This window comes from Eumetopias jubatus, unplaced genomic scaffold, assembly GCF_037043125.1.
Source record: "Eumetopias jubatus isolate StellerSeaLion01/CBP00866 unplaced genomic scaffold, mEumJub1_p1.0 scaffold_9, whole genome shotgun sequence".
NCBI classification, from domain to species: domain Eukaryota; kingdom Metazoa; phylum Chordata; class Mammalia; order Carnivora; family Otariidae; genus Eumetopias; species Eumetopias jubatus.
The window spans coordinates 115,789,918-115,814,279 of NW_028274815.1; the positions used below are offsets into that span (position 1 = coordinate 115,789,918).

General features: G+C 45.5%; 1 protein-coding gene across 5 annotated transcripts in view; it reads left to right on the forward strand.

The window, feature by feature from the left end:
* Positions 1-24,362, forward strand: part of ZNF341 (zinc finger protein 341) — a 43,366-nt gene that overhangs the window by 14,442 nt on the left and 4,562 nt on the right. For 2 of the 5 annotated variants that reach the window (XM_028118545.2, XM_028118546.2), the window contains exons 6-13: positions 2,909-3,104; positions 4,429-4,519; positions 6,631-6,824; positions 8,510-8,700; positions 11,993-12,201; positions 18,696-18,792; positions 20,474-20,606; positions 24,156-24,267. In XM_028118545.2, coding sequence (XP_027974346.1) covers positions 2,909-3,104; positions 4,429-4,519; positions 6,631-6,824; positions 8,510-8,700; positions 11,993-12,201; positions 18,696-18,792; positions 20,474-20,606; positions 24,156-24,267 — 1,223 coding nt within the window. Of the gene's footprint in view, positions 1-2,908; positions 3,105-4,428; positions 4,520-6,630; positions 6,825-8,497; positions 8,701-11,699; positions 11,823-11,992; positions 12,202-18,695; positions 18,793-20,473; positions 20,607-24,155; positions 24,268-24,362 lie in introns of all 5 variants that reach the window. The other 3 variants (XM_028118542.2, XM_028118543.2, XM_088026752.1) reach the window with 3 other exon arrangements.

Genomic DNA, 24,362 nt, shown 5'->3' on the forward strand with positions numbered 1-24,362 from the left:
GAGAGCAGGGTGGAGGGGCAGAGGGAGAGAGAGAGGATCTCAAGCAGACTGCGCTCTGAAGCTTGATCCCACGACCCTGAGATCATGACCCAAGCCAAAATCAAAAGTCAGATGCCTGACCGACTGAGCCACCCAGGAGCCCCAGTCTCTTACATTGTTAACAGGCTAGATGTATGGGTTAGCTATGGCTATGTAAGAAATATCCCAGAACTCAGTGGTATATGGCAAAATGTGTTTATTGTTCTTGCACCTACATGGCTTGCTTGGCAACCTGCTGATCTTGGCTGGGCTCTCCCAGGTGTCTGGAGATGGCAGCTATCAGCTGCTATAGGATGGCCTGGGTGGGATGAGTTGGGTGACCCAGCTCTGCTCCGGCCATCTCTCATCCTCCAGTGGGCTCGCTAGGCATGTGCTTACAGCAGTGCTAGAGGTGCAGTCACCCAAGCAGAAATGGTCCTGGCCTTGTGGAGCTTAGGTTTGTGACCGGGTCTCTTCCGTTGGTCAAAGTAGGTCCCAAAGCCAGCTTAGATTTAAGGAGTAGGGAAACCGATGCCACATCTTGATGGGGAAAGCTGCAGAATCACGCTGCGAAGGGCACAGGTACTGGGAGGGGTAGAGAATTGAAGCCACGAAGTCGTCTGTGCCACCCTCATTGCCTGCTACAAGCTCAAGTGCTCAGAGTTCAGAACCTGCCCCAACCCCAGTGCTAGGAGGCACGGTTCTGACAGCAAGAGCCTGCCTGCACTTGAGGTCACATTAACCCCCCCTCACCTTACAATCTGGCCATACAGACATTCCATGTTTAGAGAGCATGGTTCTCTCTAAAGAGAACCAGACCAGTGGGGAAATCTACCACCAGCCATGTGATGTTATGAGAGCCTGTGGGGGATTTATCCTAGCCTGAGGGAATAGAGCAAGCCTCCCTATGTTGAGTTAAAAAAAAAAAGCAATTAAGTCAGTGAGATGCTGAGAGGGTGATGGTGGCCTGGTAGGCAGAGGGGGCCAGAGCAGAAGGAGCTGCTGCTGTTTATTTTCCATGTAGACGAGGGTGCTCTTTGAGGGCAGAGCCTGAGTCTCCTTTGATTTGGCATCCTTAGCCCCTAGCAGAGTCCCTGGCCTGTGGCACACCTATAGTAGGTGTCTGAAATAGGGCTCTCTGACCTCAGTCTCCTCTCCTCTGAAATGGGAACTCCCCTTGTAGAGCTGTTGAGGATAAAGAGAGCAAACCCAGTGGCAGTCATGTAATTACTCAGTAATGACTTGCATGATGGGTGAATTCATCCATGTGATACTTATTTATTGAGTGATGTATTGGTCAGGAAAATAGGGACCACTCTAGGTATTTCTGGCAAAGGGATTTAATTTGCTAGAGCAGCTCATAGAACTCAGGGGAACATTTACATTTACCAGTTTATTAAAGGATATAATAAAGGATACAGATCAACAGCCCAACGCAGAGATACATAGGGTGAGGAGTGGGGAAAAGGGCATGGAGCTTCTGTGTGCCACTCACCCCGTATCTCCCTGTGTTAACCTGGAAGCTGTCCAAACCCAGTCCTTTGGAGTTTTTATGGAAGCGTTATTACATAATCATGAGTAAGTCATTGGCTGTGGCTGATTCAGCCTCCAGCCCTTCCTCACTCCCCAGAGGTTGGGGGATGGGACTGAATGTTCCAACACATCAGTCACATGGTTGGTCATCTCTGCAACCAGCCTGCCCTTGGATCAGGGCCAAAAGTCACTTTCATTAATAATAAAACAAAATAGTAAGATACCCATTTCACTTTTATGGCTCTGAAGCATTTCTAGGAACTGTGGATGAAGACCAAATATATCTGACAAATACATTTTGGTCATCTGAATGAACAAGTGTATATTTTTTATGTATCATTATATTATATTATAATATATTGTAATATATAAATGAATTCACTGGTTCAACAAATATTTATTGAATGCCCACTCTGGGCCAAGGATTACTGTAGGCTTGGGGATAGAGCAGTAAACAAAAACAGACCAAAAGTCCCTGCCTTCATGGAACTAGGCAGATAATAGGTAAGTACGTAAAACACATAATTTATTAGATAATGGTAAGTCCACAAAGAAAAAAAAAAAAGCAGAGAAGGATAGGACGTGAAGTTTTGGATAGGCCAGCCTGGAAAACCCAATGAATGACGAGTATATCAATCAATTAATGAATTCTTCACAATGCCCCAATGTCATGATGTAAGCTTAGTGTTAGCTAGGTTTGAGTGTCTCAGAAGTCGTTTGGTATGAATGAATTTCTTGGGACTTCAGTGTCAGTTCTCAGTTGAGAGATGCATGCTGGTGTGGCATCAGGCAGGGCCAGTTAGGAAGTGGGGTTGCTGGTGAGGCACAGACTTTTCTGATTTCCTGGTTCTTCTGTGCTAACAAACTACTACTACCAATAAAGCAGTAACAGCAGCTAATGTTTATTGAGTATTTACTGTATGCCAGGCACCATTCTAAGCTGTTTACATGTTAACTCATTTTTTTTTAAAGATTTTATTTATTTATTTGACAGAGAGAGACACAGAAAGAGTCATTTAATCCTCACCACAACCCAAGGAGAGGAGTACTCTGATTATTCCCATTTTACAGATGTGAAACTGAGAGATGTTGAAAGACTTGCCCACGATCACTTAGATAATAAGTGGCAGAGTCAGGATTTGAACCCAGACTGCTGGCTCCAAAGCTGCTTCTAGCCTACTGGCTCCATGAAGTTCTATAGGGTCTTGGGAGTGACTGGGGTGTCTGAGCCAGATGGAGGGGTTAGGATCGTGATTCTGGCTGCGATTAGCCGGGGCCACAGTGAGGGTACCCCTGGCTGGTATAGCTCTTTTCTATCCTTCCCAGGCCTCTCTCCCTCACTGTGCTGTCCTTCTAGGTGCCAAACCAGTGTGTGGAGCCTCCAGTATACCCCACCCCTCCGGTGTACAGCCCCGGCAAACAGGGATTCAAACCGAAAGGACCAAACCCAGCTGCCCCCATGACCAGCGCCACGGGGGGCACGGTGGCCACCTTTGACTCCCCACCAACACTGAAGACCCGCCGGGCAAAAGGGGCCAGTGGACTCCCAGAAGGTAGACCTGCCGCCTGCCAGGGGCATCTTTCCTCAGCATTCTCCTGTCCATAAGGCTGCTTAGGTCTGGTCTTCCTTTTTATGATGGTTAGGATTAAGTGTGGTTGCATGTAGTGGAGTGACTTTAAAATGATCGAATTTTATTTTTCTCCTGTGCAAAACAAGGCCAGTGGCAGGCAATTTGGAAATTGTGTGCTTGTATGGTCATTTCTTCTGTCTTTCTGCTCTGCTACCCCTAGGGCATAGCTTCTGTTATCAGGGTGCCTCATCATCTAAGACGGCTGCTGGAGTCCCAGTTATCAGTTTCATATTCCAGGCAGTAAAAAGGATAAAAGGGGCATCTTCCAGCTTCCAGAAGTTCTGCATGATGCTTTTACTTTCATCTCATTGATCGCAATTTAGTCACATGACTCTAGCTGCAAAGGAAGCTGGGAAATGTCTTTTTTAGCCAGAAACATTGATGTTCCCATTATTCGGGGGATTTGTGAGGAAAGAAGGCAGGTAGTGGATATCAGGCAGGCAGGCAGTGGTGTCTTCCACTCCTTCAGAGATGCTAGCGATGGGACAGGGGCGGTGTTAGACAGTGGTGGTGGAGGAGGGCACAGAAATCAAGAATCTTTCAGGGGCTTTCCAGTCAGCTACTTTCATCCCTCCTTCCTTCCTTCCACAGATATATGTTGAGCATCGGTGTGCCAGGCTCAGTGTCAGGTGCTGAGGATCCAGCATCGTGGTCCATGATTTCTCCGCCCTCGGTTATAGTTAATGGGAGAGACAGACAGGGAAAACAGGATAACTATGTATGGGTTGCTCCAGGAAGGAGCTTAACAGGGTACTATGATTGAGAATACTGGGGAGAGACTGGAAAATGATGCTACCTCTCTATCTAGGGATGAGAAGGAGGCAGCTTTGTGGCTATCTGAGGGATGAGCAGGAATAGCAGGTCCTGAAAGAGGGCCACGTTTGAGGTCTTTCAAGGTTAGCAAGGAGTCCACTGCAGCTGGATGGAGAGAATGATGAGGTTGGCAGGAAGAAGAGGATGCACAGCCCTGTAGGCCGCAGCAGAGAGGTTGGATTTTTATCCGAGGGCAGAGGGGAGCCTTTCAGAGGTGGTTCTGCTCTTCGAGGCAGAACGTTGCCCGGGCTTTCCTCCTCCAGGCACTGTGAGAGGCTCTGTGCTGCTTCTCCTGCCTGTCTGCAGGTAGAGACCTCCCTTGGCTTTCTGGCCCCATGTCCAATGGGTAGAGTGGTAGGAGGCTGATCTTGTTGCCTTCAGTTATGCCCCCAGCCTCACCGTTCCCAACCCCCCACCCCACCTTGTTTTTCAGCTGCAGGGAAGCCAAAGGCTCAGAAACTCAAGTGCTCATACTGTGACAAGTCATTCACTAAAAACTTCGACCTGCAGCAGCACATCCGAAGGTACCCAGGCATGGTGGGGCCGGTGGCTCCTCAGCAGCCCTGGCTGGAGGGCCTTCCACAGTAGAAGCAAGGCTCCCTTCTCAGTCCCCTTGCCAGGGTGGTGACCAAGGCCCCATCCATCCTGTCATGGTTCTCAGACCTTCGGTCCAAGTCAGGTCGGTTTTCCCTCTTCTGTCGCAGGAGCAGTAGGAGGGATCTGTGAAAGTTGTGGGACCTGCTCACTATGGTGGAGAAGGTCCAAGCCAGGCAGGGTCGGGGAAGAAATGTACTTGAACTGTGGGGCCTTTGAAGGAGTGAGGTGCCTCAAGGTGCCTCAATCTTCACCTCTGCAGAAAGGGCTGACCTCAAGGGCTGCCATGCCACGCTGTGTGAATATGACCACGAGTTCTGCTCACTCAGGACTAACCGTGATACCTCCTGTCCCAAGAACATGCAGGGAGCCCCTCTGGGCCTCGGCTTTTCCATCTTTGAAGTGCGGGGTGGGGTTGGGTCCATGTTTCTCACAGAAAGGGATACATTGGTACCTGATTTTAGGTGGTTTGTGGTTATGGTGTCAAGAAGTTCTGAAGGATGTAGAAAATTATTCTCTTTTCAAATTCTTTCAGTCCTCGGAGAGTCAAAGGAGAAAGCCTAGGTTTGGTGCTAGTCTGTGTTGAACACCTTTCACATACGTGCTCATCTTTTATAGCAAAGAGAGAAAGAAGGAGAGAGCATGTTGATGCATGCACATGTGCACACCTCAGATTCCAATCGTGACAGGCAACAGCTTCTCATTAGACCAGGGTTTCTCAACCTTGGCACTATTGACTTTTATTGTCTTATTTATTTATGTATGTCTGTATGTCTGTATGTCTGTCTGTTTGTATGTATGTAAAGTAGGCTCCACACCCAGGGTGGAGCCCGGTGTGGGGCTTGAACTCAGGACCCTGAGATCAAGACCTGAACAGACCTGTACCTCTGAAGCCAATAATACATTATATGTTGATTGATTGAATTTAAATTAAAAAAATTTTTTAGTTAAATTAAAAAAAAAAAACACCTCACTAGTCTACACTAGTGCTGCTCAATAGAACTTTCTGCAGTGATGGAAATGCCCAAATTGGCAGTGTCCAGTAGGGTAGCCACTGACCATATGCAGCTGCTGAGCACTTGCAATGTGGCTAGTCTAAGAAACTGAATTTTTTTTTTATTAACATAATGTATTATTTATTTCAGGGGTACGGGTCTGTGATTCATCAGTCTTACACAATTCACAGCACTCACCACAACACATACCCTCCCCAGTGTCCATCAGCCAGCCACCCCATCCTTCCCACCCCCACCACTCCAGGAACCCTCAGTTTATTTCCTGAGATTAAGAGTCTCCCTCTCTGGTTTTGTCTTGTTTCATTTTTTCCTCTCTTCCCCTATGATCCTCTGCTTTGTTTCTCAAATTCCTCATATCAGTGAGATCGTATGATACATGTCTTTCTCTGATTGACTTATTTCGCTTAGCATAATACCTTCTAGTTCCATCCACGTCATTGCAAATGGCAGGAAACTGAATTTTTAATTTAATTTAATTTTAATGAATTTAAACAGCCCCATGTGGCTTGTGTCAACCTTATTGGACAATGCAGCTCTATAGATCTTAATGACATTTTATAAATTATTGCATTTTTGGTTACTTTGTATTTATGATAAGTGGTTTTCCATATAACAACAGGAAGCTTAATTTTTTTAATTATTTTAAGTTTCAAAAGAACAGATTGATTTGAAGGAAAATATTAAATAATGGTACAAGTTCTGTGCTGTGACTGTGCCATTTCTCCTTCAGAGAATAAATCCCTGTTCGAGAGGGCTTAAACAATTAGGAAATGTTTCCTCTCACCGTATGGAGAAGGCCCACAGGGAAGGTGAGCTCCAGGGCTGGTTGATTCAGCAACTCAGTAATGTCACCAAGAGCTCAGGGTCTTTCTGCCTGTGGCCTGCTGGCTTGTCCTCATGGTGTCACCATGATGGCCACCAGCATCCGCATGCTCTGTCTGGGCCTTCTTGGGGGTTGTGAGCTCCTCTGCTGAGGTCACATCCCAGTTCCACATGAGGGTGCTGACAAGCTTTGTTTCCCATAGCCACACCGGTGAGAAGCCCTTCCAGTGCATTGCATGTGGCCGTGCCTTTGCCCAGAAATCTAATGTCAAGAAACACATGCAGACTCATAAGGTGTGGCCTCCAGGGCGTAGCGGTGGCACTGTCTCTCGCAACTCTGTGACTGTACAGGTCATGGCCCTCAACCCCAGCAGGCAGGAGGACGAGGAAAACACAGGTAGGTAGAAGTGGGGAATGCCATTGTTCCCATACCTGTCCTCTGAAGCTTCATGGGTTTTATTCCTAGCTGTGTGACCTTGGGCAACCTCCTTGACCTCTCTGGGCTTCAGTCTACTTTATCTATAAAATGGGGCATAGCATGAAAGGAGGGATGACAAATGTACAGTATGCCTGGCCTTACTCTAATACTGTACCCTTGGAAGACAACACTAATCAATCACCTGTCTTTTGCTGTGCCTGGATCCTGCCTCAGAATCTACTTTCAATCTATTGCTCCAGGCAGTCACTATCAGTTACCTTGAAATTGAAACCTGTTTGACTTCCATGGGCTTAAGTTTCCAAAGCCCCTTACACTTTGTAGAATTCCCATCCGAGCCATCACTTGTCCCTGAGCTAGTGATCATGTTCCTGATATTGGTTTAATTCCTGTTCTGTATGGGGCTTGAGGAGTCACTAGGCCTGGAGCAGTGCTGTTAACAAAAATGTAATATGAGCAACATATACAATTTAAAACCTTCTAGTGGCTACATTAAAACAATACTTAAAAAAAGTGAAATTAATTTAATTTAATTTTTTTTAAGATTTTATTTATTTGAGAGAGAGAATGAGATAGAGAGAGAGCATGAGACGGGGGAGGGTCCGAGGGAGAAGCAGACTCCCTGCTGAGCAGGGAGTCCGATGCGGGACTCGATCCCGGGACTCCAGGATCATGACCTGAGCCGAAGGCAGTCGCTTAACCAACTGAGCCACTCAGGCGCCCAAAAGTGAAATTAATTTTAATCATATGTTTTATTTAACCTAATTATCATCCTAGTATATAAGGAAATTATTAATGAAACATTTTATATTTTTTTATGCTAAGTTTTCAAAATCCAGGGTGTATTTATGTGTATAGCGTATCTGGATATGAACTAGCCATATTTTGAGTTCTCAGTCACCACATGTGGCTTGTGGCCACTCTATTGGACAGTGTAGGGCCAGAGCTAAGCCTTTCCTGTATAGTCCCCCGGGTGAGCAAAGCCTGCCACATACCGGTGAGCGAAGGGGGTGTTTTGCTGCATGAGCAGCCTGTGGCCACTTTTATTTGACCCTCCTACTGGAACTAGCCCTACAGTGTGTTTAGTCAGTCTCTGTGTGCCCTGTGCATTTTTTTGAGCTCCTGGGGAAGAATCTGTTTCTTATTTTTTTTTTCAAAATTCCTACAGTGCCTAGCACCAGGGGTTCAACCATATAGCAGATATTTATGGAGGCCTCTGTAGAGATGAGGTCAGAGGCCCCTGTCCTCATAAAGTGAGAGAAGGGCAGCTAAACAAATGATTGTAATTGGAATGGGGAGCTGGGGAGGTGTGATGAATATAGGCAGGAGTAGTGTCCAGGATTTTTAACAACCGTGGAGAGGCCTAGGGAAAGGCCAGTGAGGGGAGATTTGAGGCAATAGCTGTTTACCAGTCAGGATGTAAGTACTCAGGAGGTGAGCATCTGGAATGGCTGTATCTGTGTGCAAAGCAGAATGTGAGTGTAGGGCCTTGAGTACAGTGTCCAACACCAAGCACGTGGTAGGTGGCTGGGTAGACCCAGCAACACACAGGAGGTGCTCTGTGGGTCCTTCCTGAATGTCATGGCCCTCTGTCCTGGCTCTTCCTCTCCCCTTCTCAGTGACTTCTTCCCTAGTTTTCTCCGCAGGGTTGGGTCAGTCCCTGTCAAGTGCCCCACAAGCCCAGGCCTTGCCTGCCGCAGGGGAGGATGAAGGGGACAAGCTGGAGGCCAAGCAGGTCGTCCTCATAGACAGCTCCTACCTGTGCCAGTTCTGCCCCAGCAAGTTCAGCACCTACTTCCAGCTCAAGTCCCACATGACCCAGCATAAGAATGAGCAGGTAAGTGGGTGGTGGGCAGCGGGAGGCCACAACCACCCGAAGTGTGAGCCTTGGCTGGTGCTGGGGTCTTGAACACTGTCTAGAAAGGGACAGGAGTGGGCCCCAGTTGCAGTGAGCTACCATCTAACCACCCGAGATAGGCCAAGCTTTCCCTCTGTAGGTGGGGCCAGCTTACTGGGCTATTATGGTGCTAGGCCAAGGGAGGAAACCCACCTCTTATGGGTCATATAATATAGAAACTGGACATGAGAAAAATTCTCAATACCCCAAGAAAATCTCACATCTAAACACCCACCTCTGGGGGATTGACCATAGTCTTTTTTTTTTTTTTTTCAATCGAGATATAATTTGCATCCCACAAAATTCACCCTTTTTAAAGTGTACACTTCAGGAGCTCCTGGGTGGCTCAGTCAGCTAAGTGTCAGACTCTTGATTTCGGCTCATTTTGGCTTTCAGGTCATGATCTCAGGGTGGTGAGATTGAGTCCTGCGTCTAGCTCCACACTGGGCTTGGAGCCTGCTTAGGTTTCTCTCTCATAAATAAATAAATTAATAAATTAATTAATTAAAAATTTTTTTTGTAAAATTTCAGAATAATCTAAAGAGTACATAGGTTGAAGAATGCATTTATTAGATGCTGGACACCCTGCTAACTGCTTTACATTCAATATTTTGTTTAATCTTCATAGCAACCTTATGGATAGGCATTTTCAGTATATCTAAATGAAGAAACCAAGGCCCCAAGGGGTGAAGTGACCTATCCAGAGTCACACCACCAGTAACTGACTAGGTCAGGGCTCAAAGCCAAACCCCATGTCATTAACCACCTTGCAATATGTCCTCCCCAGAATGCAGCAACAAAATCCAGCATATTTTGTAGAGTTTGTGTTTTTTTATTATAATTGGGATCTGTTCACTATATTCAAAAGTATAATTTTGAATTGTACTTTTTTTTTCCTGATAGCTTACTTTTTAAACTTTTTCTTTTGGAAGCATTGTAGATTCCCAGGAAGTTGCAAAGATAATAGGGAGAGATCCCTTATGCCTTTCAGTCAGTTTCCGTCGATGATTACCTCTTTCCTAACTACAGCCTGATAGCTACACCAGGAAACTGACATGGGTGTAAAGCTATGTATAGTTCTTTGCCATTTTACCATCTGTGTAGGTTTATACTGCAATCACAGTATAGAACTATTCCATCACCACAAAGATCTTCCTTGTTCCCTCCTCATTATTACACCTGCTCTCCTCTTCCCCAAAATCCTCAGCCTCTGGAAACCACTAATCAGTTCTCTCTCTTTATAAGTTTGTCATTTTGAGAACATTGTATAAATGGAATCGTCCGTATGGGGCCTTTTAAGATTGGGTTTTTTTAATAAGCATAAATTCTCTTGAGATTTGTACTTTCTATTTTTTAACCTAATTTTATATTCTGAGAATTTTCTCATGTCACTGTTTAAAAAATAATTTTTAACAGCTACATTTAAAAAAAATCCCATTGTTTTAACATGTAGGATATGAACTATGTTTTGCTATTGTAAGCAAAACCGTGGTGAACATCATTATAATCAAATCTTCATCCAAATCTCTGACTTTTCCCTTACCCTAGATTCCCAGCAGGGGGGTTGATGGAATTAAGTTAGGATACCCTTGGGGAAAATCACAGAAAACTTTGACTCCGGCTGCTTAAACAATTAAGAGGTTTGTCATTGCACATAATAAGAAAACCCAAGATTAGGCAGCTCAAGGCCTGAGACAGTCAGTTGACTCAACCCAATATCAAGGACCCTGTGTCCTTCTAGCTCTTGTCTCTGCCACCTCAGGATATGATGTTGTTTGATACTGATGGCTTACCTGTGGTCTTGGGATGGTAGTCACTCTTTCTAGGCAGTAGTCCAGTAGTCCAGACACAGCAAAAACGCACTGTCTTCTCTGTGTCTCTTTCCTAGAAGCCCTCTGTAGATCTCTCATTAGTCAGAGCCAGTGGATATGCTCTATCACTTAGGAATTCATTATTACTCTGCAAATAATAGACAACTAGCTTACTAGTTAGGGTTTTATTTCCCTTATGTCACAAGAGGTCCATAAGTAAGCAGTGTTGGGCTTGTATAGCAGGTCAGATATGTCATCGTAGCCTCAGGCTTTTTCTGGTTTGCGGCCCTGCCTCCTTAGCATGTGACTTCCATCCTCAAGATTGCATAATAGTTGCTGTATCTCCAGCCATCAATCTGTATCCCAGTCAGGACAAATGAGAAAAGCAGAGGGGATTTCTCCTAGGATGCTTTTGCGTTTTGTGTTCTGGAAGTAATGCCTTCCCTAAAGACTACTGCGTGCATATCACTGACAAGAAAGGAGCCACCTGGCTGACACAGGGGAGCCAGGGAGATCAAGTGTTTTAACTGGGTATGTTGCCACCCTGAACAAATCAGGGTTCACTTTGTTAGGAAGGAGGAGCAAGTGGAATTGTACAGGCAATCAGGATTATGCTTGTCAAAGTATAATTTTCAAAATTTAAAAATCTAATTCTCATATAAATAATATAGTGAACATGAGCCAGAATTTTACATAACTCATTAATAAGGACACTAGAAGGATAACAAAGCCGGTGCAAAAGAGGATCTAAGATACTAGTACTTCTACCTACATATAATTATGTCAGTGAAAGAAAGGAACATTGAAATAAGATTGTTACGGTAGATACCCGTGACCTTTGGGGATATCTTTTCCACCAGACGAAAATCATTTATATTGGATCTGTTTTCCGCAAGTTAATATTCAACTCTAGAGTCTGGATCCTAATCAATAGTAAATAATCAAAACAAGGCCCATCCCCCAGAGAGTGGGATGACCCTAGGCAGGCTTGTTAGATAGCACTTCTCAAAGTGAGGTCCCCAGAGCAGCAGCTTCGGCTTCCGTCACCTGGGCACTTGTTAGGAATACACCTACTATGTTCCAAGCTCTGACTTATGGACATTGATCCCTCCACACCTGCTGAATCAGATGCTCCGGGAGTGGTGCCCAGCAATCTGTCACTGCAGTGGACGCTCAAGTCGGAGGGCCACTACTCAAGTACAACACTGGAAGGACATGATGTCATCTTTTCCTTGTATTTCCCGGCTTGGGGTAATTTTCCTAAATATACCCAGGTCACCCAGCACCTGAGGGAAAGGTAATGGGGCCTTGTGACTGGCTGAGAAGAGAGGGCTCTATCATCAAAATAAAACAGAGCTCCAGGAGCGGGGGAGCAGGGCAACAGTCTGCCTCCCCTCACCTGATCTGTGGCTTCCCTCAAGGTTTACAAGTGTGTGGTGAAAAGCTGTGCGCAGACATTCCCAAAGCTCGACACATTTCTGGAGCACATCAAGAGCCACCAGGAGGAGCTGAGCTATCGCTGCCATCTCTGTGGCAAGGACTTCCCCTCGCTCTATGACCTGGGCGTGCACCAGTACTCCCACAGCCTCCTGCCGCAGCCCAGCCCCAAGAAGGACAGCGCTGTCTACAAGTATGTGCCGTCCCCCTGCCCCCGCCCTTTCCCCGCTGGGACCCCACAGGGCTCGGCAGCCTTGCTCGTTCTGACTGCTAAGGACCTGGGGGAGAAGGTGCTGGCCCTCCTTACATCACTCTTCAGTTTGGTAGACATTTATCCTAAAAAATAATCTGAAAGAAAAGGGAAACCCATATTTTTTCATTCATATTAGTAAATAATCAAAACAAGGCCCATCCCCCAGAGAGTGGGATGACCCAAGGCAGGCTTGTTAGATAGCACTTCTCAAAGTGAGGTCCCCAGAGCAGTAGCTTCGGCTTCCATCACCTGGGCACTTGTTAGGAATACACCTACTATGTTCCAAGCTCTGACTTACGGACATTGATCCCTCCACACCTGCTGAATCAGATGAATTCAGTTATGAATCAATTCATAACTAAAAATATTATGAAAATATAATTTTGTCTGATCTGCAAAATTTAGGTTACACTCAGAATGGTACACCGATTCTTAGAATGAAAACAGAATGAACAAGCACATACTGGAAAGCAAAAATCATAAAAATAAGATTCATTTGTTTTATAATCTATAAAATTCAGGTTAAAGTTGAAGCTATAGGCTGATCCTTAGACTGGACAAGGAATGAACCAAGTGTAGGTTTTCTTTGGGGTAGTTTTTTCCGCCAATCCTTTACAGTGCTTTAGTCTTCCATTGTAGTCATAGAGAGCATCCCTTTGGCAGAAATGAAAAAAGGCTCCCTCAGTTTTGTCACAGGCTTTTAATCCTTGAGTCTTCAAATCGTTCTCATTGAGCTATCAGTCCCGTGACCAATCCTCATTGAGTTTCTCTTAACTTGGTTGTTTCCTGGTCCCCCTTCCATACCCTCCTTAGTCGATGGGTTATCTGCAGGTGCCCAGTATCACTTTGATAACTGTGAAATCCCACATTTTTGCCCTGCAGCCATTTTGCTGTGCATTCACCCAGTCATCTGGAGCAGCTGCCTCACAAAGCCTAGCACATAGTGCGTGGGGATAGGTGTTAGTGATAAGCAAGGAAGGGTATTTGTCAGGAGACTCCTCCCAGTTCTTAGTGAGTATTTTCGTGTTGGAATGGTTTTGCTTCTCTGTACAAACTTGTGTCGGTAGGGATTTCTCCAATAACCTCTGTTAATGAGATGTAACTCCTGGGTGACGCTTCTGGGCTTCAGAGATAAGTAACAACAGACCCTGAGTTTAGAATGCACAGGCTTCTTAGGGAGACAAGTGTGTAAATACGCTTACAGGTACTGTGATAAAATGCTAATATATACATAGATAAAAGGTATATAAGTACCACAGTGGGACGTAGGACAGGGAAGGTGTCCCTGAAGCAGTGATATCTGAACTGGGTTTTGAAGGATGAGTAGGAGTTGGCCAACTAGGTAGGGTAGAGTGCATTCCTAGCAGAAGGAACAGCAAGCGTAGAGATATAAAATGAAATAGCAAGTGGTTTAGAATGATCATTGTGTAGAGTGGAAGTGGGAGAGGATGTTTAGATGTGGCCTAGAGGAGAAAGTAGGGCCAGGGTGAGGGTAAGAAGGGCCTGTAGAAATCACAAAAGCTTTGAGAAATTGGCAGGGGGACTGGGACTTAGATGGGCCTAGGGCAGCTTGTCCTGGAGGAGATTGGGAAGTGGAGCCAGAGAGGCAGAAAAACCAGGCAAAACTTTGGCCAGTCAAGGGGTGGAAATTTCTGGTTAGTGATGGATAATTCCCATTTGTACTCAGGGGGCATTTTTTTTTGCTTTTGCCTTATGGATTTGTGGATTATTTGTGAGTTCCTGAGACTATGTGGCTTTCTGGGGTGAGATGCCAAGTAAAAGGAAGGGAGCACCTACTATGTGCCAAGCTCTGACTTAGGGACATTGATCCCTGCAATCCTGGGAGGTAGGTAGTTGTATTAGTCAGCTCCAGCTATAACAAAATGCCACAGACACATGGTCTCTTTTTATAAGGGTGCTTTGTCATCATGAGGACCCCACCCTCATGATTTCGTCTAAACCTAATCATATACACACACACCCCTACCAAAGGTCCCATCTGTAAATCTGTAAATACCATCACATTGAGGGTCAGCACCTCCACAGTCTGGAGGGACATGGTTCAGTCCATGACCGTGACGTTCTCCCCATTTTGAAGATGAGGACACTGAGGTTCAGAGAGGAGAAGTGCCCTTGTCAGTAACAGTGTCAGCACAGAGCTGAGATTCAAATTCTTGTCTGGAACCTTGGAAGCCTCACACCTCTGGTCTTGGAATTTGTAGGCTAGGGGTTGAGCCCAATGCTGATGGCCCTGTGTCTACAGTCAGTCTCTTCTCCTGGGTTCTCATGTGAGGGTTACAGTGCCAGTAACCCTTTGTAGCCATCGGATCTCCTGGCCTAAAGGTAAGACCCGAGGAGGCAGGCCACCATCTGGATGACCAAAGGGTGGAATGGTATCTTGAGTAATGATAAGGAGCCACCTGCCTGTGCTCAAATCCCAGCTTGACTACAAGCCCAGGAGATGACCTTGGCAGGGTATTTGGCCACTCTGAGCCTCAGTGTCCACATCTTTGAAATGGGGATAACTATAGTGCCTACCGTATTGGATTATTTATGAGGATCAGGTAAGACAACTATGAGGCTCTTGAACATGATACCTGGAACATCATAGGTGCTCAATAAATGTTATTGCTGCAGTTATTATTTGTACAATTTAGATATAGGTTTGGCTGCATGCAATAGAGGCTCCAAATAATAGTAGCATAAATGAGTGAGAATTTATTTCTCTCTCACAGTAATGTTTGAGCAGGTATAGTGGCTTCATCCTATTTCCAGGTGTCTAGGCCCCATTGGTCTATCTGCTCTGCTTCCTTTGGACCACATTGCCTTGGCCTGTCTATGCTGCCTCCCCAAACCCTTCAAGTGAATTTTATGCTTGCTGCTCTATATATGCTATATATTTACTTTTTCTTTTAAAAATAAGATTTATTGATTTTTTCCTAATTATAAAAGTTCCTAAGTTCAATGCAGAGAAAAACATATTTTTTTTTTTTAAAAAGGCAGGAGAGCCCATTCTTTTTTTTTTTAAGATTTTATTTATTTATTTGAGAGAGAATGAGAGAGAGCACGAGAGGGAAGAGGGTCAGAGGGAGAAGCAGACTCCCTGCCGAGCAGGGAGCCCGATGTGGGACTCGATCCCGGGACTCCAGGATCATGACCTGAGCCGAAGGCAGTCGCTTAACCGACTGAGCCACCCAGGCACCCGAGAAAAACATATTTTTTAAAGATTTTATTTATTTGATAGAGCGAGCGAGAGAGAGCATGAGTGGTGAGGGGTGCAGAGGGAGAGGGAGGAACAGACTCCCAGCTGAGCAGGGAGCCCGATGCGGGGCTCGATCCCAGGACCCTGGGATCATGACCTGAGCCGAAGGCAGACACTTAACCGACTGAGCCACCCCGGCAGTGGACCTGAGAAAAAAAATTTTTTTAAATCACACAAAAACCAAAACCCTGCCAAGCAAAAAATAAACCCTATTAACTTCTTGGTACATGTTATTTGGTCTATGTCCATAATAAGCATGTTTATAGATATAACCACAGGCTACACTGGGATCAGGCCATCCCAAACACAGTTACTGACTGGTGAAAATTCATCGTGCCATCTCCATGTCCCACAACTTCCAACAAACTGACTGAAACTTAATGGGATCACTCTGTACACGTGGTGTGCGTTATCACCTGCAACTGTAATATGGACATCTTTGCGTCTCAGTACAAACAGACCTGCCCCAGCCTTTTCAATGGCTGCTTACCATTCCAGTATACATGTCACATTTATGTAACTGGTCCTTGATTGCAGGATAGTCAGCTTATTTCCAGTTTCTCATTATTACATACAACACTACAGAGAACGACTTTGGACATACATCTTTGCTCACTTATAAATAAGCTCCTAGAAGTGATTTTGCAGGTCAGAGATCAGTGCGGGAGGAGCATCTGGCTGGCTCAGTCAGAAAAGCGTGCAACTCTTGATCTCAGCGTTGTGAGTTCGAGCCCCACATTGGGTGTAGAGATTACTAAAAAAAAAAAAAAGCAATAATAAAAATTTTAAATCAATGAGGGCTTTTAAAAAGATTGATTACCGAGCACTGGGTGTTATGCACAAACAATGAATCATGGAACACTACATCAAAAACTAATGATGTAATGTATGGTGATTAACATAACAATAAAAAAGTCAAGAAAAAAAGATTGATTACCTACTTCAAAAAATAATTATGTGTATACAGTACAATATTTAATTATTAAAGAAGGGCATGAGTGAAAAGGAATCTCCCGCCTACCCCAAGCCCCTTCCCCATACCTCAGTCACTTTCAGGAACTTATTTTGATGTAATTTCAGACTTCCAGAAGAAACGTAAGAATAGTACAAAGGATTCCCATATATATCCTTCACCTAGATTTTCCAAATGTTAACTTTTCACCACATTTGCTTTATTATATTCTGAGCTATTTGAAGATAATTTGCTGATGTGATGCTCTTTTACCCTTTGTCTTTATAGTTTTTGGAAATAAGGACAACCTCTTACAGAAGCACTGTGTAGTTATCAAAATCAGAAAGTTAAATCAATACAGTTCTGTTTCCTAATCTGCAGACCTTATCAGAAATTTCCAGTTGCTTCAATAACAGCCTTTATAGACAAAGTAAATGTTTTTTTCTGGCCTGGGATCCAAGCCAGGATCACAGGTTGCTTTAGATTGTGTCTCTTTATTCCCTTTAAGCTGGAACAGCTGCTCATTCGGTCTTTGTCTTTCATGACCATGGTGTTTTTGAAGAGTATAGGCCGGTTATTTTGTAGAATGTTCTCAGTTTGGGTTTGTGTGATTTGACCTCAGGTTAGATGCAGGATTGGCACTCTTGGCAGGAAATATCACAAAGTAACGCTCTGTCCTCAGCACGTCATATCGGCAGGCACATGACATTGGTTGGCCCCCATGCTGAGGACGTTACCTTGGGTGACTTAGGGTGGCATTTCTGGCAGGAAGTTTTAATTTTAATGGTTCTGGCTAAGCTACTCCTGCGGAAATTGGTGTCTCCTCACTGCTGAAGCCTGTGGAGTCCTTGCCCTCTCCTACCTCACCAGCTTGCAAGGTCTCTGTCCCCCCGCTAGCTCCACTCCCACCTGACCTGCTCTTTCTTTCTTGTCATCTGGAGGCATTTAGCCTGTGGTTTTCAGAGTGTGGTCTGAGGGGCTTCTGCTGGGCCTACCACAGGTGCAGGCTGCCTGTGCGTTTCCCATGGTGGCCGTGGTGTACAGATGTCAGGGCCCATGTTTCTATTTTTGGCATGAATTGCCCACCTACCTGTGGCATTCCTCACTGGAACCTCATCATAAATGGGCCCATTTGCTAGCAAATGTTTTTATGGTCGGGAGACTGGAGGGATCTTTTCTTCAGAGTGGCTTGTAACCTGAAACTACTGTTTGAAGGCTTGTCAGCCAGTGATGTTAAGAGTGGAGACCCCGTTTATAATGCTTTGGGATTTATGAGCTGTTTGGCACACTTGTGTCCTTTGACTCTTGTGACAATCTTAAGAATGAACAAGGGGCATGTCCATTTGGGATTCCTACCCCATTTTGTGGATGAGGAAACTGAGGGTCAGAAATAAGAAGGTGCCAGGCCTGGATCCTTGCCTATCTGATTCTTTCACATAACAAATCGTCACTGGTGCTCAAATCAGGTTATGACCAGGACAGATATGGTCCCTGCCTCCAGAGCCCAATTGCTGGTGAAAGAGACAGATCAAATCAAGTAAGCAAATACAAAAATAATAATTATAGATAGTAAGTGCTAAGAAGAAAACAAAACTGGGTGATGTGGTAGGGAGTGCCCAGGGGTGGGCCATAGGGGACAACTTGAGACAAGGTGCTCAAGGAAGATATCTCTAAGGAGGTGACACCTGAAGGATAAGAAGGTGCTGCCCAAGGGAATATTTGGGGAAGAGTGTTCCAGGTAGCAGGAACAGCAGGTACAAAGGCCCTGAGGTAGGAGAGTTTGGTGTGTTCAAGGTATATTAAGGAGGCCAAGGTGGCTGGAGCAGAGTGGGGTGGGCCATGGAGAAAGGTGAAGTCTGAGAGGTAGGAGTGGTCAAGCCACTAGAGCCTTGTAGGCCAAGGTGGGGACTTTTAAGCAAGGATGTGACATGGTCTGATTTTCTTTTCTTTCTTTCTTTTTTTTTTTTTTATCAAAGACTCTCTCTGGGGCACTGGGCTGGCTCAATCAGTAGAGCATGTGACTTTTGATCTCAGGGTCATGAGTTCAAGCCCCACATTGGGTGTGGAGCCTACTTTAAAAAAAAAAATTTTTTTTAAAGGAAAAGAATGAATTAAACATAGAATTTTGCCTCCCAGTGTTGGCCCTGGGGGAGGAGAATGGCTGGGCCAGTCCAGCCTCCTCACACTGCTCTTTCACCTCTCCTGCTCCTTCCCATATAGGTGTGTCAAATGTGTCAACAAATACTCTACCCCCGAGGCCCTGGAGCACCACCTGCAGACCGCCACTCACAACTTCCCCTGCCCTCACTGCCAGAAGGTGGGTACCTCTGCCCTTTCCCGGCTGGGGCAACCATAGAGGGTGAGAGGTGGTAGAGCAGACACCTCACACTCTCCTGGGCTTGTCTCCATAGACGACGCTTCACCTTTGAAGAGTAAGAGCCCTGCCATCTGAGCCACTAGGTAGCACACGTGTCCATCCTGCGGATGGGCCAGGCCAGGCCAGGCTGCGCCGATATGGGGTGAGGCCTCTCCTGGGCCCAGGCCCAGCATCTGAACAGTGGCCTCCAGCTTCCTGACCTGTTATTATCCTTCTTGTTATGGGTTCTTTTCAATGAATCTGAAAGCCATCGCTAAAGGCTGTCCTTCAATATCATCAGATATCCAGGCCATGTTCTAATTGTCTCAGAAACATCATAACTTTTGTCAGGTTTGTTTGTTTGAATCAGGTCCACACACTCCAGTTGGTTTATACAACCAAAGTTTCTGTTCATCAACAGGTTCCCACCAGTGCTGCTTTTTTTTTTTCCCCTTTTAATTTATTTGTTGAAGAAACTGGGCCATTGGTACTGTGGAGTTTCCTGAATTCTGGATTTTGCTCATTGCATCCCCCTGGTGTGTTTAACTGGTTTCTTTATTCTACTCATTTTCTCACAGCCTCACATGGCAGATTTTCCAGGACAGCCCTGGTTTCACTTCAGCCTCATGGTAGATGTTTCTAATTATGTAGGTAGCCTAATTCGGGGCTTTGGAATTTGTGTTCCAAATAAAAAGTATCATGAATTGAACAAGAACCACGTGCCAGATGCTGTTCGCAGCATTTTATCTGAATTGAGTCATTTAATTCTAGAAAGCATACCATTACTGTTCCCATTTTACAGATGGGGAAATCGAGGTGCAGCAAGATCACCCAGCTAGGACATGGTGGGGCTACTAAGTAGTTGGGTCTGTAACCCTAACTACTTCTTTGTAACAAATGAATGAAAAAATGAATGAATGCTTTTCTTAAGGCCAGAGAGGAAGGAGATTTCAGCTTCCATGTTTCCTGGCTCTTTTTTACCTTTTCATTCAGTTCTTCAGTTCTGTATTCATTTTGTCATTCATTCTTTTGCATGTAAGTCCTTGGACCCAGGCCCTGTGCTGGTGAATGAAAGCTCCTTTGCCCTCATAGAGATTTCGTATAAGCAACAGGTTATATAATTCAGTGGGTTAGATGGTGACTTTAAAAACGTAGATGAATAGGGGCACCTGGCCGGCTCAGGTTGTAGAGCATGTGACTCTTGATCTCGGCGTCGTGAGTTCGAACCCCACGTTGGGCGTAGAGTTTACTTAAATAATAAACAAGCAAACCAAACGTATATGGACATTCAAGGGCAGAGTTTGTGTTGCCTTGTTTGGTGTTAGAGAGTCAGAGAGGGCCTCACAGAAGCAGTGACACCTGAGCTGGGCCTCGATGGCCAAGTGGGAATTTGTCAGGCTAAGAGAGAAAGGCCTTCTGGGTAGAAAAAGCAGCCTGGCAGGAGCTCAGAGCATGCGTTATGGGTGAGTTGTGGGAGCCGTGAGGTTCTAAGGGCGGAGCCTGATGCTGGGCCCTGATCCCTGATCCCTGGTGGCCAGAAAGGAAATTGTTTCTCCAAGTGTGGGAAATGAGGGGCCCCTTAAGCTCAGAGGGTGGTGAGGGCTAGTGAGTCAGGCCTAAGCCAGCTCCTCTCTTCTGCCAGGTGTTTCCTTGCGAGCGCTACCTGCGGCGTCATCTGCCCACGCACGGCAGTGGTGGCAGGTTCAAGTGCCAAGTGTGCAAGAAGTTCTTCCGGCGAGAGCACTACCTCAAACTGCATGCTCACATCCACTCGGGTGGGTACACTGTCCCCCGTCAACCCCTGCCCAGACCCCTCACTCGCTCCCCCAACTTCCTCTCTCTTCCCCTTCCTATCCCTTTCCGACCTTTGCCCCTGTCTTTCTTTAGCTCTCTTCTCCTTCCCCATCCAGTTCCTCCCCCACTCTTTCTTCATCAATTCCCCCATCTCCTTTCTGGCCCCCTACCAACCTGCCCTCTCAAGTGAACAAGGAGTTTCTGCCAATACTAGAGTAGAGATGTATGCCCTAGGGGTGGAGGTGCAGTTCTCATTGCAAAGTTACCACCCAGACCTGGACAGAACGCCCCTCCCCTTGGTTCCCCAATTGGGACACATTGACATTTTATTTTCTTTTAATCTTTAAAAGATTATTACTTAAGGGGCACCTGGGTGGCTCAGTCAGTTAAGCATCTGCCTTCAGGTCAGGTCATGATCTCAGGGTCCTAGGATAGAGTCCCATGTTGGGCTCTCTGCTCAGTGGGGAGTCTGCTTCTCCCTCTCCCTCTCCCTCTGTGCACTCGCCCTCTCTTAAATAAATAAAATCTCAAAAAAAAAAGATTATTAGCTAAAAACTTTTTTTTCACTTAAAAGGATCCAAAGATTGCAAAAACCTGAGTAGAAAATCCTTGACATTACAAAAGCAAATATGAAAAAAAAGAAAATAAAAAGCAAATATGAAAAATAATCCCATCCCCTCACCTCAAATGGATAATCCAAAAAAAAATTTTTTTTTACTATGACCTGTGGTAAAAAACATATTTTATACTGCAACCCAAGAATCACATTTATATACAGAGCATATACTGAAACAGAAATTTCATAAAACAATATTTTCTATTCTGTTCCATTTTAGTTGTTAAAATAACCACCAACAGGTTGTGACTTGCAGTTCGAAAAATACCCCCGGTTCCCCTCCCCGAAGATAACTGCTGCTAGTGGTCCTAGTCTGAGTTTTTCTGGTTTAACTTTATATCTGTAAAACACGCTTGCTTACATTCACACAGTGGAACACATACTATAACTCTATTATGTACCTTTTTTCTTCACTCATCAGTATACCTTGAAGATGTTCCTAGCAGTACCTTCTTTTTCTCAGCTGCATAGAATTCCTCTGTATTTACTATCTTTTATTTAACCAGTTCCTATGGATGGATACTTAGATTATTTTTCAGCTGTTAGTTTACATGCAAAATGCTATGTGGGTCCCCTCGGCATGCTTTTGGGCGTATATCTGTAGTTGCATATTTCTCTCAGTGGAAATACTAGGTTCGAATGTATATGCAGTATAGTACTGAGTTTCTGTTTGGGATGATGCCAAAGTTCTGGAGATGGATGGTGGTGGTGATTGTACAACAATGCAAATGTACCTAATACCACTGAAATGTAGCCTTAAAGATGGTTAAAATGGTAAATTTTATGTATATTTTACCATAATAAAAGAAGAAAAAAGTATACGCCTTGGTAATTTTGATAGATATTACCAAATTACTCTCTTTATAGTTTTTTTTTAAGATTTTATTTATTTGAGAGAGAGAGAGAGAGAGAGGAACAGCATGAGAGGGGAGAGGGTCAGAGGGAGAAGCAGGCTCCCCGCCGAGCTGGGAGCCCGATGTAGGACTCGATCCCAGGACTCTGGGATCATGACCTGAGCCAAAGGCAGTTGCTTAACCAGCTGAGCCACCCTGGCGCCCCCTCTTTATAGTTTTAAAAAAATAATTATTCAAAAGTAATACATGCTTATTTAAAAACTGGAAGCAGCATGGGCACCTGAGTGGCTCAGTTGGTTAAGCGACTGCCTTTGGCTCAGGTCATGATCCTGGAGTCCCGGGATCGAGTCCCACATCGGGCTCCCTGCTCAGCAGGGAGTCTGCTTCTCCCTCTGACCCTCTTCCCTCTTGTGTTCTCTATCTCTCATTCTCTCTCTCAAATAAATAAATAAAATTAAAAAAATGGAAGCAGCATAGAAGTGCATAAGATTAAACTTTAAGTTCCCCCTTTAAATCCTAATTGCTCCCGACAGTTTGGTATGTACCCTCCCTCAACTTTCTCCCTGCATCATCTTCTATGTATATACAACTACCTATGGCTAGGGCTGTTTTGGAATATGAGGATTGTGTTTTTTCTAACAAAAGGGGGACTGTCTTAAGCTGTTCTACAGTTTTCTTTCCCCACTAGCAGTATGACCAGCAGCATCTTTCCAGATCAGGAAACACAGATGGACTCTAATCTTTTTAATGACCGCAGAGCATTCCATTTTAAGGACCAGAATTTCCTTAATCCCTGGGTTGGCATTTTTCAAAAGTACTTTATTCATTCCAGAGGGAGAACAGGGAGGAAATAATGGCAGGCAATCAAAAACAGCCCAGTAACAGCCCTTTTCCACAGGGCTGGTTGTGACCCCTGGCCCCTGGCCCCTGTCAGGTGAGAGCTGCTCTTCTCCGGCTCCTGGTCCCCACCAGGGTCTGCTGCAGCTGATGCGGGGCGACTCAGGTGGACTGTGCATCACACTGCTGGGCTGGCATCTTAGCTCACTAGGTGCAGACCATGACCTTCAGTTTTCTCATCTAGTACTTACCTTGTAGTTTGTGGTAACAATTCCATTAGATGAGGTGTAATTCCCCTCTCCCCTGTGGTGGACCCCATTTCAGTAAATGCCACAACCATTCATCCGTCCCTCAGCCCCGCCTTAGATTCGTCCTTGACTCCCTTCCCCTCACACCCCACAGTCAGTCCACTGGCAAAGGCTGCCAATTCCGCTTTCCTAACATGGTCTGAACTTGGCCACTTCCCGCACCTCCACCCCCACCCCCACCCCCTCGGTCTGTTCTCTGCATGCAGCTAGAGGGAGCCCGTGACACTCTTTTTTTTTTTTTTTAATATTTTATTTATTTATTTGACAGAGAGAGACACAGTGAGAGAGGGAACACAAGCAGGGGGAGTGGGAGAGGGAGAAGCAGACTTCCACAGAGCAAGGAGCCTGATGCGGAGCTCGATCCCAGGACCCTGGGATCACGACCCGAGCTGAAGGCAGACGCTTAACGACTGAGCCACCCAGGCGCCCGTGATACTCTTAAGTCAGCTCTCTCCCCGGTCCACTCAGCCCCTCTGGTGGCTTCTCATCTTGCTCCGAGTAAAAACCTAGGCCTTCCAGGCCTTTCCTGTTGGGCCCAGCTGTCTCGCTGACCTCCCCTTCTGCCTCATTCTCCCTTCCCCACTCTCTTCCAGCCACACTGGCCTCCCCACTGCTCTTCAGACATACCACACACTCCCCACTTTTCCTTCTTCCTGGTACCTCACTCCAGTTTCCATCATGGCTCTCTCCCCTACCACCTCAGGTCACCCCTCTTGCCTCATCAGAAAGGCCTTTCCTGACTGCCCTATTTGAAATAGCCCCCTCTTCTTGGAAAAACAAATTGTGGAATGGGAGAGGCTGTTTTCTCCCAGGCCGCTTCCCTAGAGGGGCTGCTATCCTCTAGTATACCCCATATTCAGACTCCATCTCATGGGACTCTTGGTCCCTGCTCCCCATCTGTGTCTCCTCCTACAGGTGAGAAGCCCTACAAATGCTCAGTGTGCGAGTCTGCATTCAACCGTAAAGACAAACTGAAGAGACATATGTTGATCCATGAGCCATTCAAGAAATATAAATGCCCCTTCTCGTGAGTAGAGACTGGCATGAGTGGGAGGGGCAGATTTACCCAGCAGTGGGACAGAAAATTGTCAGGGCTGAGGTTCTGAAGGCCCTCTCTCCTTT